The following is a 17,528-nucleotide window of genomic DNA, read 5'->3' as shown; positions in this document are numbered from 1 at the left end:
CTCAGGACCTCCAGGATCTTAGCCCCAGTGATCAGCCTGTGGCACTGCTGAAGCACTATTGAGCCTTCAGATCATCTGTATATTGTTGGATCGACTGTTTCTCATCTTTCTCTTGAAAATATCCCATAGATTCAGGGGTCAGGCATGTTGGCTGACCAATAAAGCACAGTAATATCATGGTCAGCAAACCACTTGGAAGTGGTTTTTGCACTGTGGGCAGGTGCTAAAGTCCTGATGGAAAAGGAAATCAGCATCTCCATAAAGCTTGTCAGCAGATGGAAGCATAAAGTGCTCCAAAATCTCCTGGAAGATGGCTGCATTGACTTTGCACTTGATAAAACACAATGGACCAACACCAGCAGACGTCACGACCCCCCAAATCATTACTGACTTCAGAAACGTCACACTAGACTTCAAGCAGCTTGGATTCTTTGCCTCTCCGGTCTTCCTTCAGACTCTGGGACCATGATTTCAACATGAAATGCAAAATTTACTTTTATCTGAAAAGAGGACTTTTGACCACTGTTCACTGTCCAGTTCTTTTTCTCCTTAGCCCAGGTAAGATGCTTCTGACGTTGTTTCTGTTTCAGAAGTGGCTTGGTAGTCCTTTTCCTGAAGATGTCTGAGTGTGGTGACTCTTGATGCGCTGACTCCGGCTTCATTCTACTCATTGTGAAGCTCTCCCAAGTGTTTGAATCGGCTTTGCTTGACAGTATTCTCAAGCTTGCGGTCATCCCTGTTGCTTGTGCACCTTTGCCTACCCAATTTCTTCCTTCCAGTCAACTTTGCATTTAATATGCTTTGATACATCACTCTGTAAACAGCCACCCCATTCAGTAATGACCTTCTGTCACTTGCTCTCTTTGTGGAGGGTGTCAATGATTGTCTCCTGGACCATTGCCAAGTCAGCAGTCTTCCCCATTAGTGTGGTTTCAAAGAACAAGAGATACCCGGAATTTATACTGTAGGGATGGTCATTTAATGAAACTCAAATGTAAATATTCTAATATTTTGAGATACTGGATTTTGGACTTTCATGAGCTGTACGCTCTAATCAACAAATAAAAAAATAAAAAAAAAAACTTTTGAAATGTTTTACTTTACATGTAGGGAATCTAGAATATATGAAAGTTTCATTTTTTAAAATAATTTACAATAAAAAAATGAACTTTTTCACGATATTCTAATTATATGACCAGCACCTGTATTTGTGAGAAGTAACAAGTAACTATAACTAATTACTTTTTTAAAGTAATGTGCCCAACACTGGTGACGTCATGCGTTGCCGAACTGAATTGTGGGTTCCGTTGCGTCGCTTCACTCGCATTGCAAGCGGCAGAAGTTGAAGATTTCTCAACTTTTCAAGCGCCAACGCAGTCGTCAATCCGTCAATCGTTGATGCTGATGCCCCGTGTGAATGCAGCGTAGAGAGACCTTGCACCGTGATGCGCTTTCACGACAGCGCGCTGAAACACAGGCAAGGACATTACTGTAGATTTCTATAAAGTTCTCATTATAATGCCATGTTTATGGCAGATCTGTGCTTTATTTTAATCACATTATTAAGTGATTCCATAAATCGCCTGCAAGTTTTCGAAGCCATGCGAATTATGCCATTGAATAAATATTACGAAAAAATCACTGCTGCATTATTATAACATCAGTATTTTTATTTTTTTAAAAGAAACATCTAAAAGTAATATGACCATCTCAAATAACTCAATATCGGGCATTGCATTTGAGCATGAAACTAAACACTGATATTCAGCATGTTAATAAATGTTGATATCCCAACCCAATGCATCCTATAGTAGATTAATCAGATGTAGCTATTACAACTTTCATCTGCAAAAGGTTTGCGAATGGAAATGTGAGCTTGACCGAAAGTCTAACTCCGTTTGCGCTTTAAGAAGTGTCACTAATATTTCAGCAATATTTTGGATTCAATTTGCACTTTCTGATCAACCAAAATGTTATTTTACAGTATGAAAATCACTAATGATTATTGCTAAATTAATTGAATTTAAATGATTTTTTAGCACAAGATAAAAGCTTGGCGCTGCACAGCTTACACTGAACTGTATTTTCATCTATCTTGTCAAAGTGAAACTAGACATCACTACATGACTTCGAGGCCATTCTCTCTATTCTCACGTCTTTTGACGCATGCTGTGGAAAGCTAAACAATCGGAGCTCAGGGCGCTGCCCAAAGTGCTGGTATAACCAATCAGGAGAAAAAAGAAAAAATACATTTCGATCATCGTTTACATGATCGATCGTTGCTGTCACGGTCGAGCTGGTTGCTTTTGAGTTGTCTGTGTATGCCAGTCATACATTGCGGTGTAAGCAGTGCTTGTGCAGTGAGTAGCTGTGTCTGAGTCCTACGCCCCATTAACAATTGTGCCGGAGATGGGAGGTTTTCCATGGGTGTGTTTCAGTAGTCTAGGAGCATGATGTATGGGTCTTGTCTGTCTGCCTTTGCTTTTTTGAATAGTTACTTTGTGGGTACCTTGGTGATGATGTAATGTGTTTGAATTCATATGACCGACTGAAAATAATAAAATCAGCTGATGCATAAGCTGGGCCATTATCTGTTATTATCACTTCAGGTTTACCGTATCTAGCAAATTGCTGCTTGCAGATGTTAATGAAGGTCTTATATAGACAGGTGTGTGGCTTTCCTAATCAAGTCCAATCAGTATAATCAAACACAGCTGGACTCAAATGAAGGTGTAGAACCATCTCAAGGATGATCAGAAGAAATGGACAGCACCTGAGTTAAATATATGAGTGTCACAGCAAAGGGTCTGAATACTTAGGACCATGTGATATTTCAGTTTTTTTTTTTTTTATAAATCTGCAAAAATGTCAACAATTCTGTGTTTTTCTGTCAATATGGGGTGCTGTGTGTACATTAATGAGGAAAAAAATGAACTTAAATGATTTTAGCAAATGGCTGCAATATAACAAAGAGTGAAAAATTTAAGGGGGTCTGAATACTTTCCGTACCCACTGTATGTCACTGTCATGTTGAATTTCTGATGTTTCAGGAGCATTTCTTGGAATCTGAAAGGAGTCTCAGCTAGGGTTTTTTCATGATCATTTCTAATTTTGTTATGGCCATTCAGTCTGATGTTACCATCCAGTCCTCTCCATTTATTGCATTTACAGCATCCACATATAATTAGTTTTCTGAATCAGTCTCTTCAGATACAGTATTTATATTTTTCTGAGGCCTGGTTGTCATGCATTTACTAGCAAAATGATTCCCTTTCCCACATCTTTTGCAGGTTTCTCCGTATATTGGACATTTACATTTGTTGTGATTCCTTCCACAGTATTTACAGTTCCGTATGATGTAACGAGACATGCCTGGATCGTTGGATTGTGTTCCGTGTCTTGTTCGCATTTGTTCGCATCAACTTCTGCATCTCCTGTAACATGAATTTGAGAGAGCTTGCCTGGGCAGCGCGGCACATTTGAATGGCTTTATGCAAGTCTAAATCTTTTTCTCTTAGCAGCCTGACCCTGACTGCATCATCGCGAATGCCTACAACAATTGTGTACATTATTGTCACAGACACGCCAGGCTCCACAGTCACTTAATCACAGCGCACTCCCTCACCAGAGTACTAATCATCCACATCTGTCACGCATCAGCACCATCATCACAGGCACTACAAAAGACACAGCAGCACACACAGTCACTGTCCGGTCTCGTTAACACATACTTACCTGTTATGCTTACCTCAAGGACTCCTCCGATGATTACTGATGATTAGGGCTTTGACACCAATAACATGTAGCAGTGTGCAGCTTTGTATTTTCTTATCTTTCATTTCGACGCCCGATGCAGTCACGTACAGTTCAAATTTTTGTTTCCATTTTTTCCAGTTCTCTGCCGTGTTGCCTTCAAATTGCAGTGGTTGTGGTGGCTTCAATCCTTCCATATTTGGCTTGAATTTGATACTTCTGACACCATGTTATAAACGAGTCTGCACGCCATGTTTGTCAGTAACAACTGAACTTTATTCGGCTCCACTCCAGTGGAGTCTTAACAGTTAGCGCCCTCACCTGGTAGGCAACACGCATATTACAATATGTACCTATTGGTACGCATTTTGCGACTCGCAAAAACGTTCTAAATTTATGAGCTGAATATTAGGCTTGGTCGATCTATGAGGGAAGGTGATTGTAACCGCTCCTACGTCTGCCGTTCAACTTTGGGTGCCAATGCTTGGAATGTACCCATTCTACTGAGCATGGGTATCAATGGCCTCTACACCTCTCACCTCATCTCCACCGTCGCGGAGTCTCGAGAAATCAACTTCGCCCACTGCGCAGAGCATCGCAGCAGGCTGAAGACTCAACGCAGATAAAGATGGCTTTGGTCAACGCAAGGTCTGTGGTAAGTAAGACTTTTATTCTTTGAGACTTCTTTACTTCTCGAACTTTGGACTTTCTATTTATCACTGAAATGTGGCTTTCGAATGGAGATTTAACTCCTTTTTCGGAGTTGTTACCATCCAGTTGTAAATATTTTAATTCCCCCTGTTCTGTGAAGAGGGGTTGGTGTTTGGTTACAATTTTTAAGGACTGCTTTCAATGTCAGACTATACACATATACACATACCACATATAACAGCTTTGAACTGCAGTTGCTTGTGCTGGACTCTGACACTCCACTAGCTGTTGCTGTGGTCTATAGGCCTCCAAAGCCACATAAAGATTTTGTGATTTTTTTGGGGGGCATTATCCTGAATTTTGAAAGATTTTTAATTATTGGGGATTTTAATATCAAGATATGCTGCCCCCAAAATTCACTTGCTAAAGACTTCATCAACCTAGCAGAAGCTTTTACTTGGTGCAGCTGGTTACAGGACCTACACATATACAGGGACACCTCCTCGATCTTATATTGTCCCATGGAATCTTGTTGGGTGACATTGAGATATGCGATCATAGCTTTTCCGACCATAATCCTATTATCTTTAATATGCCACTGGCACTGAAACCCCATACTATGGAAAAACACACTGAAACCCCAACTATGAAACCCCATACAATGGCCCACGTGGTGAGGAGCATCACAGCTGCTACCTCTGCTACTTTTTCTTCAGTGTTTGAGGAGCTTTCCCATTCTCCTGATCTTTCTTCACCAGAGCTCAGCCCGGACGAACTGCACTACAATTTTAATTCTGCTTGCAGTACAATTTTAGATGATGTCGCTCCACTGAGGACTAAACACCAGAAGTCACCCCCCGAGCCATGGGTGAATAATACCACTTGGACACCAAGACAGGCCTGTAGGAGGGCCGAGAGGAAATGGAAAAAGGACAAACTTCAGATCTCTGATGAGATGCTTATGGACTCCAGTTTTAAGTATCAATATGCAGTGAGAGTGGCCAAATCAGACTATTTTTCTACTCTTATAGACAAGAATCATGATAATCCAAAAATACTTTTTAATATTATTAATGCTGTACTAAACCCTGTTGTATGTACCTAGCCAACAGAGTCAGTAGCTATGTGTGAGCTGTTCTGCCAGTTTTTTATAGATACGATTTCTGGAATTAGACATAACATCAAATCGGCCGTTGGTGATCCTGCAGGTCAGTTAAAATATATAGGAGTGCTTAGTCAGTTTACACCTATTTCAATGTCTTTTCTAAATGACATTGTGAAGCAGCTCAAACCTACAGGTTCACCTTTAGATATAATCCCTGCGCGGTTATTTAAAAAAAGTGTTTAATGTAATGGGTCCGACGACCTTAAATTTTATAAACAAATGCCTTGAGTTAGGAGTCGTTCCTGAATATCTGAAACATGCCTCAGTTCAACCCAGACTTGAGAGGCCTAATTTAGATTCCTCTAATTTATCAAATTTCATTTTTAAGAAAATTTTTAGATAAAGTAGTTTTGTGTCAGCTCCAAAGGTTCCTAGCAGAATACAAATTTTTTTTATATATTTCAATCAGGTTTCAGAAAATTTCACTCCACTGAAACAGCTCTTTTAAAAGTGCTTAATGACATCTTTCTAGCCACTGACTCTGGAGATGCAGTAGCATTGGTACTCTTAGACTTAAGTGCTTCTTTTGACATAGTAGACCATAATGTTCTGCTGTCCCATTTAGAACAGATAGTGGGCATCAGAGGTTCAGCCTTACATTGGTTTCAGTCTTACCTGACAAACAGGAGTTTTTCTCTCAATATTGGTAAATTTCGATCTTCTTCTGTACCATTGACCTGTGGGATTCCTCAGGGCTCCACATTAGCTCCTATGTTATTTTCTCTATACATGCTCCCTTCTTGGTACTATCTTTGAAAAGTATGGCCTAAATTATCATTGTTATGCAGACGACACACAAATATATTTTCCTCTTAAACATAAGAATGGTGTAGAACAGGTTGCCGCTTGCCTTTTGGAAGGTAAAGCATGGATGTCTCTGAATTTTTTAAGTTTGAATGAGAGTAAAACTGAGGTTATGGTGTTTACTCCCTCTGATGTACATGGTACAGTTAATGTAAATCTTGGTGCTCTGGCACCTTATGATGAGCCATGTGTGAAAAACCTGGGCGTGGTGTTGGATAGTGTCCTAAAGCTTGATAGACAGGTCAACCAAGTTGTGAAGTCCAGCTTTTACCAGCTGCGAACCCTGGTAAAAATGAAGTCCTTTCTTTCATTTACAAATTTTGAAAGAGTAATACATGGTTTTATCACCACAAGGCCTGATTATTGCAATCCTCTTTATTTGGGGATTAGTCAGTCTTCCATAAATTACCTTCAGATGGTTCAGAATGCTGCTGCCAGAGCCCTGACAGGAGTTTGCAAACGGGAACATATAACTCCTCTCCTCCAGTCACTCCATTGGCTACCTGTGCATTATAGGATACATTTTAAAGTTCTTTTATTAGTTTTTAAGTCGTTAAATGGGTACCATCTTACCTTTCTGATTTGTTGACAGTCCATCAACCTACAAGAGCTCTTAGGTCTGCCAACTTGAGGCAACTTAGTGGCTCCTAGATCTAGGCTCAAGACTAGGGGAGATCAAGCATTTTCCATAGCGGCACCAAAACTCTGGAACAGTTTGCTACTGATATTAGAACTGCCCCTACTCTGTCCATTTTTAAATCTAAGTTAAAAACTTTTTTATTTGATCTGTCTTATACTATATGACTGGTGATGTAGTTGTCCTGGTTTGATGTTTTGTAGTTATTTATCTGTGACTTTGTTGTTTTTACTTTGTACAGCACATTGGTCAACGGTCGTTGTGTTTAATTGTGCTTTATAAATAAATTGAAATTGAAATATCTCCTCAGCCATATGCATGGTATTGCTTATAGCAGTTTCGAATTATACTTTAAAAAATATTGTTGCAGTGTTTTGCTAGTATGTAACATTTAAAAAAAGATACTTTTTTCTCAACTGTTTGTATTAATGATTTCTGATTTTCCCCCCATTATTTTACAACAATAATTATAGTTCATTAGTTACATTTACAAGTTAGTATACAACTTGAAATGCCAACAATGCCAAAATTTATTTAAAGCCAACAATGATGCATTTATAGAGATTAGTAACTATTATTACAATAAGCATTTATAAAAACACAACACAGCTATTAATAACAATATATTCACTAAGTTGACAGAAATAAATATGAATAAAATGTCATTGTAACTGTAGTATAATACATTCTGGGAACCATATGACTGACTAATTAATAAATCAGTGTATAATAGATTATGAGCATGGGCATTGAAAAAGCAAATGCATGACTTATAAGTAATTGTAAAAAATAATATAAACGTAACTATAACTGTTCTTATAATGCGGTAAGTCTTTATAATTATATTTATAAAATAGTAATACTTACTTATAAATAAGTATAAATGGAGCTATATTTCATTATAAGCATGGTCTTTATAGAAAGTGTTACCTGACTGGTTAACTGTTCTTCTCTATAGTAGTAGCAGTTAAAGGTGTTCATCAATATTGCCCAATCATCATTTACTTAATCACTTAATTGCTGAATTACTGCAGTTGCTTCAATTGTTAGCTGGGAAGCAGCTCAAATGATTATTAGTAGAATCTCTCTACAGTCAATACTGAAACATCAACACAGTTTCACTGATCCATTATAGACATAAAACCCAGGATAGAGAGGCTCAGTGAATGTGGTCTGGACTGTGTGGATGAGGCTCATTGTGTCTCCAGAGACGCTGTAGAAGGACAGAGTTCCTGCACTCTGATCCACATACACTCCTACTCTACTTCTGAAGGACACTTTAGGGAGATCCGTCACTGTCTTATTATGATAGAATGAACATCTGGAAGGAGAGCAGTCCAAACTCCAGGACTGATCATTACGTCCAAACAAACACTTATCATCCCGTTTCTTCCTGCTGATGCTCTTGTATGATGCTGATATGCACACACTCCCACTCCACTCAATCTCCCAGTAAAAGCGTCCATACACACACTCTCTACACAACACCTGAGGATAATACACAAATCTGTCTGGATGATCAGGATATGGCTGAGACTTAAACACGTATGTCACCTTTCTGTTCTCCTCAGACAGACTGAGTTCAGTGTTTGCTGTATTTGAATCCAGTGTGAGATAACAGGCATCTGAACACAGAAAGAGAGGCATTTATTACACAGCAACAATCATTAAAGGAGTGTGTGTGTGTGTGTGTGTGTGTGTGTGTGTGTGTACTTGTCTACCTATCTAACAGGGGACATTGGTGTCGTAACACATTCACGAACAGGGGACCACCGAGCAAAGAGAGGGGACATTTTTCAGGTCCCCACTTGGTCATGCTTTAATCATGTTAAAATCAAGTAAAAAACGCTCTGGTGAATTTTTTTCATTTTTGACCAAGTGGGGACCTACAGGTGTGTGAGTGTTTAAGCCCATACTCAGCAGCACCCCTGTAGGCTGGAGCAAGAACTGCAATGGCCCATAAACACACGTCGTTCACACTCCTCTATTGTTTGAATGGCTTGCTGTCCTACAGAGGGTCTGAGACTGAGCTGCTGTTTAACAGGCTGCTTAAGGAACTGGTTCTTGAGATACGGAACAAAACATTGTTTAGAGGGTAGTTGTTATTATTTAATACATTACTTCTTTATTTGCTGTATACTGTTTTATTGACATTATACACTTTATTATTGACTATATTATATACTACAAAAAAATCCTTATATCTCTTATACACTACCGTTCAAAAGTTTGGGATCTGTAAGATTTTTAATGTTTTTAAAAAAAGTTTCATCTGCTTATCAAGGCTGCATTTATTTAATTAAAATTACAGTAAACACAATAATATTGTGAAACAATTTAAAATAACTGTTTTCTATTTGAAAATATTTTAAAATGTAATTTATTCTTGTGTTGGCAAAGCTGAATTTTCAGAATGCTGAATGTTTTTTAATATAGAAATCATTTATGCATCGTTCTACATCTGGATAATATTTGACCAATTTAGCCACTAAAGCCGAGTTCAGACTGCACGATTTTAGCCCCGATTTTGGCTCGCCGACAGGTTTTGAGAAATCGCCGACAAATGCCCGAAATCACAGGCAAATCGGTGCTCGTTCACGTGAGTGACAATCACGCAGTGTGAATGAGCAAAGACGCGATCTGAGAGAATCGCCAACGAGTCGCCGACGCCCGTGAGATATTTGGCATGCTAAATATCTGGACCTGTCGACGATTCAAAATCCTGCTGTGTGAAAAGTGTTCTGACTGAAAACTACATCGGCGATGACTGACAGCCAATGAGAGAGCAAGATACAGAGCAGCGGGGAGTTCGGGGAGGAGTTATAGACCACAATATCAGCAAGCATGGCTTCATTCACATAAACATTACAATTCTATCAAACAAAAACAAAGCACAAACATTTGCTTGACCATCCGCAACAGCAGCACATTGAAAAGTTATTTATTTAGCTCCAACTGTCATTGCAGAACACACAATCCTTGTTCTTCGCGTCTCCCCAAACATTTGCTCCATATTTTTTTCTTTGTATTGTTTTCGTTGCAAATCAGTGCACAGGCAATTCGTATTTCAAGCTTCATGCGGGCTACTATTTTTAATAATAATCCCACCGTGTGTTCAATCAGCTCCCTAGTTCAGTAGTCAGGGCACTGATCAGGGTATCAGCCACATTCACTTTCATTATATACTGATTCACGACCTAGGGAGCTAGGGAGCTGTTTGAGACGCAGGGCCAGTCTCACGTGAGAACTCTGGTCTTGCCCGCGTTGTTTCCTTGTCACGTCTCGCGCGTGTTTGGTTGTGAAACGTAGTTTGCGTGCCAGACAGAGTTGTCGGTGATTCTTCCTATTGTAAAGTCATGCAGTGTGAAACCCTCTGTCGCCGATCCATCGTGCAGTTTGAACACAGCAGTGACTGAATGCTGGCCAAGATAGTCATGCAGTGTGAAAAGAACAGTGACCCGACTACTTTGAAAATCGTGCAGTCTGAACTCGGCTTAACACATTTGCAAACTGGGACCTTGTAAAAGAAAAGGGGGGAAAAGCCTAAAACTTACTAGTTTCAAACTTTGCATTACATTAATATTAAATTTTATTTAAAATTGACATTTTAAACAGTATTTCAAAATATATACTCATCCAGTATAAAATTAAACACAACTGTCATCAACCAAAGTAAAAAACAAAACAAAAAACAAAGCAACTGAACAGGTGTCATACTATATAAGGTGAAGATTCAAAATTTTATATCGACTTGTTGCGTGAATTTAAAATTGACATTTTAAATAGTATTTCAAAATATATACTCATCCAGTATCAAATTAAACAACTGTCATCAACCAAAGTAAAAAACAAAAAAAAAAACAAAGCAACTGAATAGGTGTCACACTATATCAGGTGAAGATTCAAAATTTTATATCGACTTGTTGCGTTGAAAATGTTCAGCTGATTTAATCAAATTATGTGAACTGAATGTCTTTTTTTTTTACAAAGGCACTTTAGTTGAACCAACTGAAAAATTTCAATAAAACAGTCAACCTAAAATTTTGAACTTTGACCTTGACATAGAAGTCTTTTAAGTTTGTTTTAAGTGTCTGGGTTTGTATGGATAGCATTATTATTATATACTATATTTAGTTATATGGGATACAACAGTAAACAGTAAGTATGAACAGTATGAAATATTGCTAATTGTACTTTACCATCTAACAGGGGACCAGTGTCCTTTTGTGTAGTGAAATCACTACTGCACATGCAAATGCTGCTGCTGCTTAACTTTAGCATGAACACTTCTGCTTGTGTGGAATTGGGCATTGAATGATGAATAAAAATAATAACATCTAAATTAACATTTTGTTCAAGTCAAAAATATTATTTAACATCAATGAACCAAACTAAATACATAAGTTTATACCAACAAAACTAAGTTTTGTTTTAAAAAAAGAAGAAATGGCTCTTTAAGGTAACAGTTGTGGGTCATCATTTTATACAGTGAATATTGATTTGATTAAACAAAATGCCTTTAGTCTTGCCTGGCAAGGCCAGACTGATATATATCTACAAGATATATCAGTCTGGTCAGTCTGCCCTCCCTTCAATATCAACAAAGACTGCGCACGGGAGACCTGAGAGTTCGTTCTATTCAGCCGTGAATTCAGTTTTAAATGACCAAAAACACATTAATTATTTACTTTTCGCTGTTAACTCTCTTGTCGCTTTGCTGACGTCATATCTGCCCTTCTCTGATTGGTTTACTCCGCTTCCTGTTTGCTCGGATTTGCTCCGCCCTAGAAATCGAATTGATTCGATGGCCGACCAGACTCATCCGCTGGTACAGTGGTGAGGCTGGATTTTCCAGGCAACCTTTAGTCCCCTGTTAGATGGTAAATTGCCAGATCTGTTTGGTTGTTTTGCCATTTCTTACCATCACAAACACACTGTAAAGATATTGGAGGTCAGATCTCAAAATCGTATGTTGACTTGCTGCAAAATTGTCAGTTATCTCAATTAAATTTTGTGAACTGGTGTTTTAGTTTTATTATGAACATTACTGTTACAAACAGAACTAATCAGATTACAAAATATTGCTAAATGTAAAGGCAACCAAATAGGTGTCAAACATTACCATCTAACAGGGGACCAGTGTCCTTTTGTGTAATGATATCACTATAGCATGCACATGTTGCTGCTGCTTAACTTTACCATGTACACTTTAACTTGTGTGAAAACGGGCACGGAACTATGAATAAAAAAATATGGTAACCTGTTATTGGGAAATTAATTAATTTTGTTAAGTCAGTTACTAAACTTGCTGAACCAACCTGAATTCATTCATTTATAACAACAAAACAAAGTTTTATCGGTTAAATCAAGCAGAAATAGCTCTTTAATGTAACAATTGCAGGTGACCACTTTATACAGTGAATATTGATATGATTAAACAAAATGCCTTTGGACCCCTGTTAGATTGTGCATTGCGACATCTGTTTCATTGCTTCAGCATTTTATACCATCACAAATACTCTGTAAAGATTTTGGAGTTCAGATTTCAACATTTTTTTTTGACAATTGAAATGAAGTAGGGATGTTCATTTTGGATGTTTTTTTTTCCTGACTGACAGCCGATGCCCTTTAACTGATCATTATTTGTTAACCGAAAAGATTAGAAGGTTAAATTATAATTAAATTATAATGGATAAGTGTCTGTGACCCATTAAAATACCACAAGTTTAGTTTTGCATGTGCAAATAGCAGCATAAAGCAGCACATTTTCTTTTTTATTTTATAAAATAGCATATTGTTTGGTGTTCATTTGTAAATGATACATATTTTACATTTCTGAATGTTAAAATAACATAGACAACTTATCTTTTTTTCCTCTTAAAAAACACAATTTTGACTGATATGTGTAGCATATTACTTTAAAAATTACTTAAATTGTTTACTACAGGTATTAATTGGTCAAAAGTCTTACTGTAGTTTAATTATGGTCATCCCTAATATGAACTTTTTTTTTTTTTCTGAGGATCCAACTGAGGATTTTCAATGAAATCAACATAAAACTGAATTTTGATCCAAAATAAGGGCAAGGATATAAAGGTTGTAAAGGCAACCAAACAGGGGTTGGACCAGTGTCCTTTTGTGTAGTGAAATCACTATAACATGCACATGCTGCTGCTTCTGAACTTCACCATGTACACTTTAACTTGTGTGGAATTGGGCATAGAATGATGAATAAAAAATGATAACCTAAAAAGGTAAACTAACTTTTTTTTTTCACATCAAAATATTATTTAACATCAACAAACTAACCGTGGTCAATAAACCAATGAACAAACATCAGTATATACCAACAAAACAAAGTTTTAGGGGTTAAATCAAGCAGAAATAGCACTTTAAGGTAACAATTGCAGGTCATCACTTTATATAATGAACAGTCATTCTGTTAAACAAATTGACTCTGTTAGAGTCCCCTGTTAGATGGTAAAGTGCGATGGTTGTTTTGTCATTTCTTGACATCACAAACACACTGTAAAGATTTTGGAGGTCAGATCTCCAAATTTTATATTGACTTCAGCATTGCTGCAAAATTGTCAGTTGGCTCATTAACTTTTAGTTTCAGATCAACTTTAAAATTTAACCCTCTACGGCACACATTATGATAAATCTATAAAAAAAAATATTTGACTCTTTTTCTTTTCTTAGAATGGCTTAACTTAAAGTGCTGTAAAAAAAATTTGGAAAAAAATATTATTTTAAGGTACTTTATGACCATATGGCAACAACGTACAATAGTGGAAGTAAATTAGAATAAGTGTAAGTGTATATAGTTAATATTTTTCCTCAGAAATGTTGTTCGTATTGAATCAATTGGTGCTATTATAAGCTTTAGCAGTAAATATAAACATCACCTTATACTTATTTTCCAACATCTTGTGCTTTTATTTATTCTATTCTCCTTTTGCAGAATAATGCTTTATATTCTTTGAATTTCATTACGTTTAAATTGCAAATATAGACAGTTAATAACAAGTCTAATACTGTTCATCATGTATCATAAAACACTGACATAAAACCAAAAACATTACGCAATCTTATGAGAGGAAGGTTATGAACATAAATCCCCCATAATCCTTGAAACTTCACCTTTTTTCTGTACAAAACTTTAAAAAGCATTTTTTTTCAGAGGTGAGACACAGGTACACATCATATTTGGTGCATTTCACCCTAACAATACATTTACATCCACTTGCACCTGCCTTTTTGAGACACCATGGTAGGACAGTGGTAGGTCTGGGCCAGTAGTACTGGCTGTGGTTGCAGGTCTTTGATGTTGATTTAATCCATAATACAAATGCCACGGCAGTCCTTAACATACGACTAATCAACATTATATCACTAGCATTAATGTTTTATTTAATAATTTAACAATAATTTATTGTTACATATTAACAGACTGCAGCTGGCCTTTGCTAGCTAGCTAATCTATTATAATAAAATCATTCCATTATTGCGCAGTGTTGCCATATGGCAACACAGACATTTTATCGATTTACCAGAAACTAATTTCATAAACTTTTTTGAGTGGTGAATATGTCATCATAACTTACCTGAGATGATGTTAACAATTTTGTGAATGTGACATGGGCGGGTCCTTGTTTGTTACTGACATTTTAGTTTGCTTTCAGCAACTACCGACAAGAGTCGGCAGTCTGTCAGAAAATCGTGCCACAGAAAAAATTGCATGTCATGTGACTTAACCAAAGCACATCATTGGCTAAACTAAGGTCTTCTCTTACCAACAAAAAAACAAGAATGTTCTCTTAAAGAGATAGTGGCAAGGAAATGAACACAAAGAGTATGTTGCCATATGGCAACACTATGCGGTAGAGGGTTAATTTAATTTGAGCCAACTGTTTAAGACTTGGATGCAATAATCAACATAAAACTTAGAATTTAGATTTTTAAACAGCAGGCTTTATGTATTGTCTGGTTTTATGACAACTAGATAAACTAAATATTATCAGATTATCACTGAGGACATGAGTACATTATCACTGATGTTCAGCAACATCTAATTATTTTGATAGTATTTTGATAGATCATTTTTTAGATTCTGAAAATATATTTCAGTATGATATTACTAAAGAAATATATCAAACTGATGTCTTATTTAATGTAATATTATGTTCGGGTTTGAACCTAAGTTGAACAGTTTTGAAAAAAAGCATGTACATATAGACAAGGCCTAATATTAATACTTGCCCAACCGCCAAATGTGAGTAAAAATTGGCGTTGGCGAGCGTATAAAACGGTGTCACACGCCAGTTGGCTGGTAGCATTTTTATGAATTCTAACAAAGCATGAACATGAACAAACAAACAACGATTGGGACAGTTGATGGGTCAGCGCTGCATCATCAAGAGAGTTTAAGCCTTGACCATTTAAATCTTCAAGTGCAAGAAGGCACAAAAGGGAGCTCATTTTGTGTGCTGTGAGAAAAGTTTTGTGTGCGCAAACAAGCGCATGCCCAAAAATCAGTATCTCTGAGCTGTCTTGCATGACATTTTGCTCTTAAGTGGACAGATTAATAAAAAATATGTCAAAAAATAGTGAGTATCCCAGTAAACATAGTTGGTTAGGTCTTAATATATAGTATCAGTATCTTAGATCCATGTATTGTCTGTGTTTTTAATGTTAATCAAACAACAAAGGCAAAAGAAAATTATCCCTCACTTCTGTTGACTGAATAACTTTTGTAACTTTAATAAGTATTCATTAATAAAGATGTTTAATTTACAGTAAAGGCTATGCAGTGTTATATTACATTTCCTTACTTTATTTAATTCCTGTATCTGAAAACTACTGTTAGACCTACCTGAAAAACCTGAAAAGGACGGTTCATTTTATTTGTATCATTTGGATAATAATTTTATTACTGACTGTTTACTTGTCTTTAATGTTTTACATCTATATCAATTAGGCTTGTGGTTTTAGATGTGGTCTTGAAATTGAAATAGAGAATTTTAAATCTTCTCTGGTGTCTAAAATGTTGGTGTCATTACTGCTTGTTTTGGCAAAAACAGTTTCATGGCCAGAAAAAAACATTTATGGCTAGAAAATTTTCTTAAGTCACTGTCTATACACAACGGGAAACCTAGGAGGAACAATTTTACTGTAACATCATGTAAAAAATTGCAGTGAATTCTGAACAGCAGAAAATAGCAAACAAATATTGTATAATGCCTGTCGATAGTGTTTTATGAGTGACACAGTGTGTTTGTTGAGTGAAACCCTTGCTAGTGTTCTTGAAAAATGACTTGATTTGAGAAATTATGTGTTTTGGTAGTTTTAGTGCATTTTGAATATGAAATTAATCGCTGTGAAGCTAAAAAGTTGGTTTGGTGTACTGGGTGAATAAGACACTATAAATTCTGTAGTGTTACAGTGCTGCATAAATGGCAGCAAGGTTTCTTTATGAAATAGCAGACATGATAGCATAGATAATTTTTGAAAAAGCTCCAAATCAACTTACAGGTTTGGATGCAGTGAGAAATTCACACAGACAAAACAAAAAAAAATAATGAGCAAACTTTCTTTGTTTAAAAGACCATTTAAAACTGTAGTCAAAAAAATTTAATGATTTGGCCATAACTCATCCTTGATATTTTAAGATAGGTAATTTCATGTGTATTCAGGATTGGGTTTGGATTGTGTTGAGTGCACTACCCCCACTGCCCCCGCTACCCCCGCTTTACATTTCAATACACTAGGTTTCAAAAGGGCCAGTTTATCACTGGTGAGGTACAGACAAACAAGCTCACTAACTACCAATACTATTACCAATGTAGAAGAACCTGTGGAACTTCTCAAATAAACAAGAGAAGGTGCTGGGATTTACCCAAATTAAATTAATTTTTTTTTTACCACCGCTAGGACATATTTCTTTCAGCTTCACAACAGTTAATCTCAAATTCAAAATCCACTAAAACTACTAAAATACTTAATTTATGTGTCAAATCATGTCATTCTTCACAAGACTAGAAAAGGTTTCCCCCAACAAACACACTTTGTCACTTTATCAAAAAACAGGAGCATTACACAATGTATTTTTTTGGTAAAATTTCTTTACAAAACAAGATTGACACTTTTTACTGTTTATAATTCACTGCAGTTTGTTACATGACAAATAACTTTTTGTCATGTAACATGCAATTCATTTCTCACTTAGACACAAACATCACCAAAGCATGTTCTATACAGGCCAGTTTACACATGCTTACATACTCTTTACAAAACTGTTCAACATAAGTTCAAGACCTAACACAACACAAAAACGAGTAAGACTGAAATTTGCTACATTTCTACAGTAACACCATATTGATATATGTTCTGAATCTAAAAAACAACAAATACAATCAAAATAATTATATGTAAGCTGAACACCTACACAAGTGATAAGCCCTATTCGGACGGGACTAGTTTTCCAAACGACGTCTGAGTAACAATTCTTATCAACCT

The 17,528-nt window shown here is 36.6% G+C and overlaps 1 protein-coding gene across 1 annotated transcript in view; it reads right to left on the bottom strand.

Moving 5' to 3' along the window:
* Positions 1–6,081: 6,081 nt before the first annotated feature.
* LOC125247569 (NACHT, LRR and PYD domains-containing protein 12-like) overlaps positions 6,082–17,528 on the bottom strand; it is a 55,609-nt gene continuing 44,162 nt past the window's right edge. Inside the window, exon 5 of the mRNA XM_048158934.1 lies at positions 6,082–8,635. Within this exon, the coding sequence (XP_048014891.1) occupies positions 8,118–8,635 (518 nt within the window). The 3' untranslated portion in view covers positions 6,082–8,117. The remainder of the gene's footprint in view (positions 8,636–17,528) is intronic.

Source organism: Megalobrama amblycephala, linkage group LG15, assembly GCF_018812025.1.
Source record: "Megalobrama amblycephala isolate DHTTF-2021 linkage group LG15, ASM1881202v1, whole genome shotgun sequence".
Lineage (NCBI taxonomy): Eukaryota > Metazoa > Chordata > Actinopteri > Cypriniformes > Xenocyprididae > Megalobrama > Megalobrama amblycephala.
This window is presented reverse-complemented; position numbering and strand designations above follow the sequence as displayed.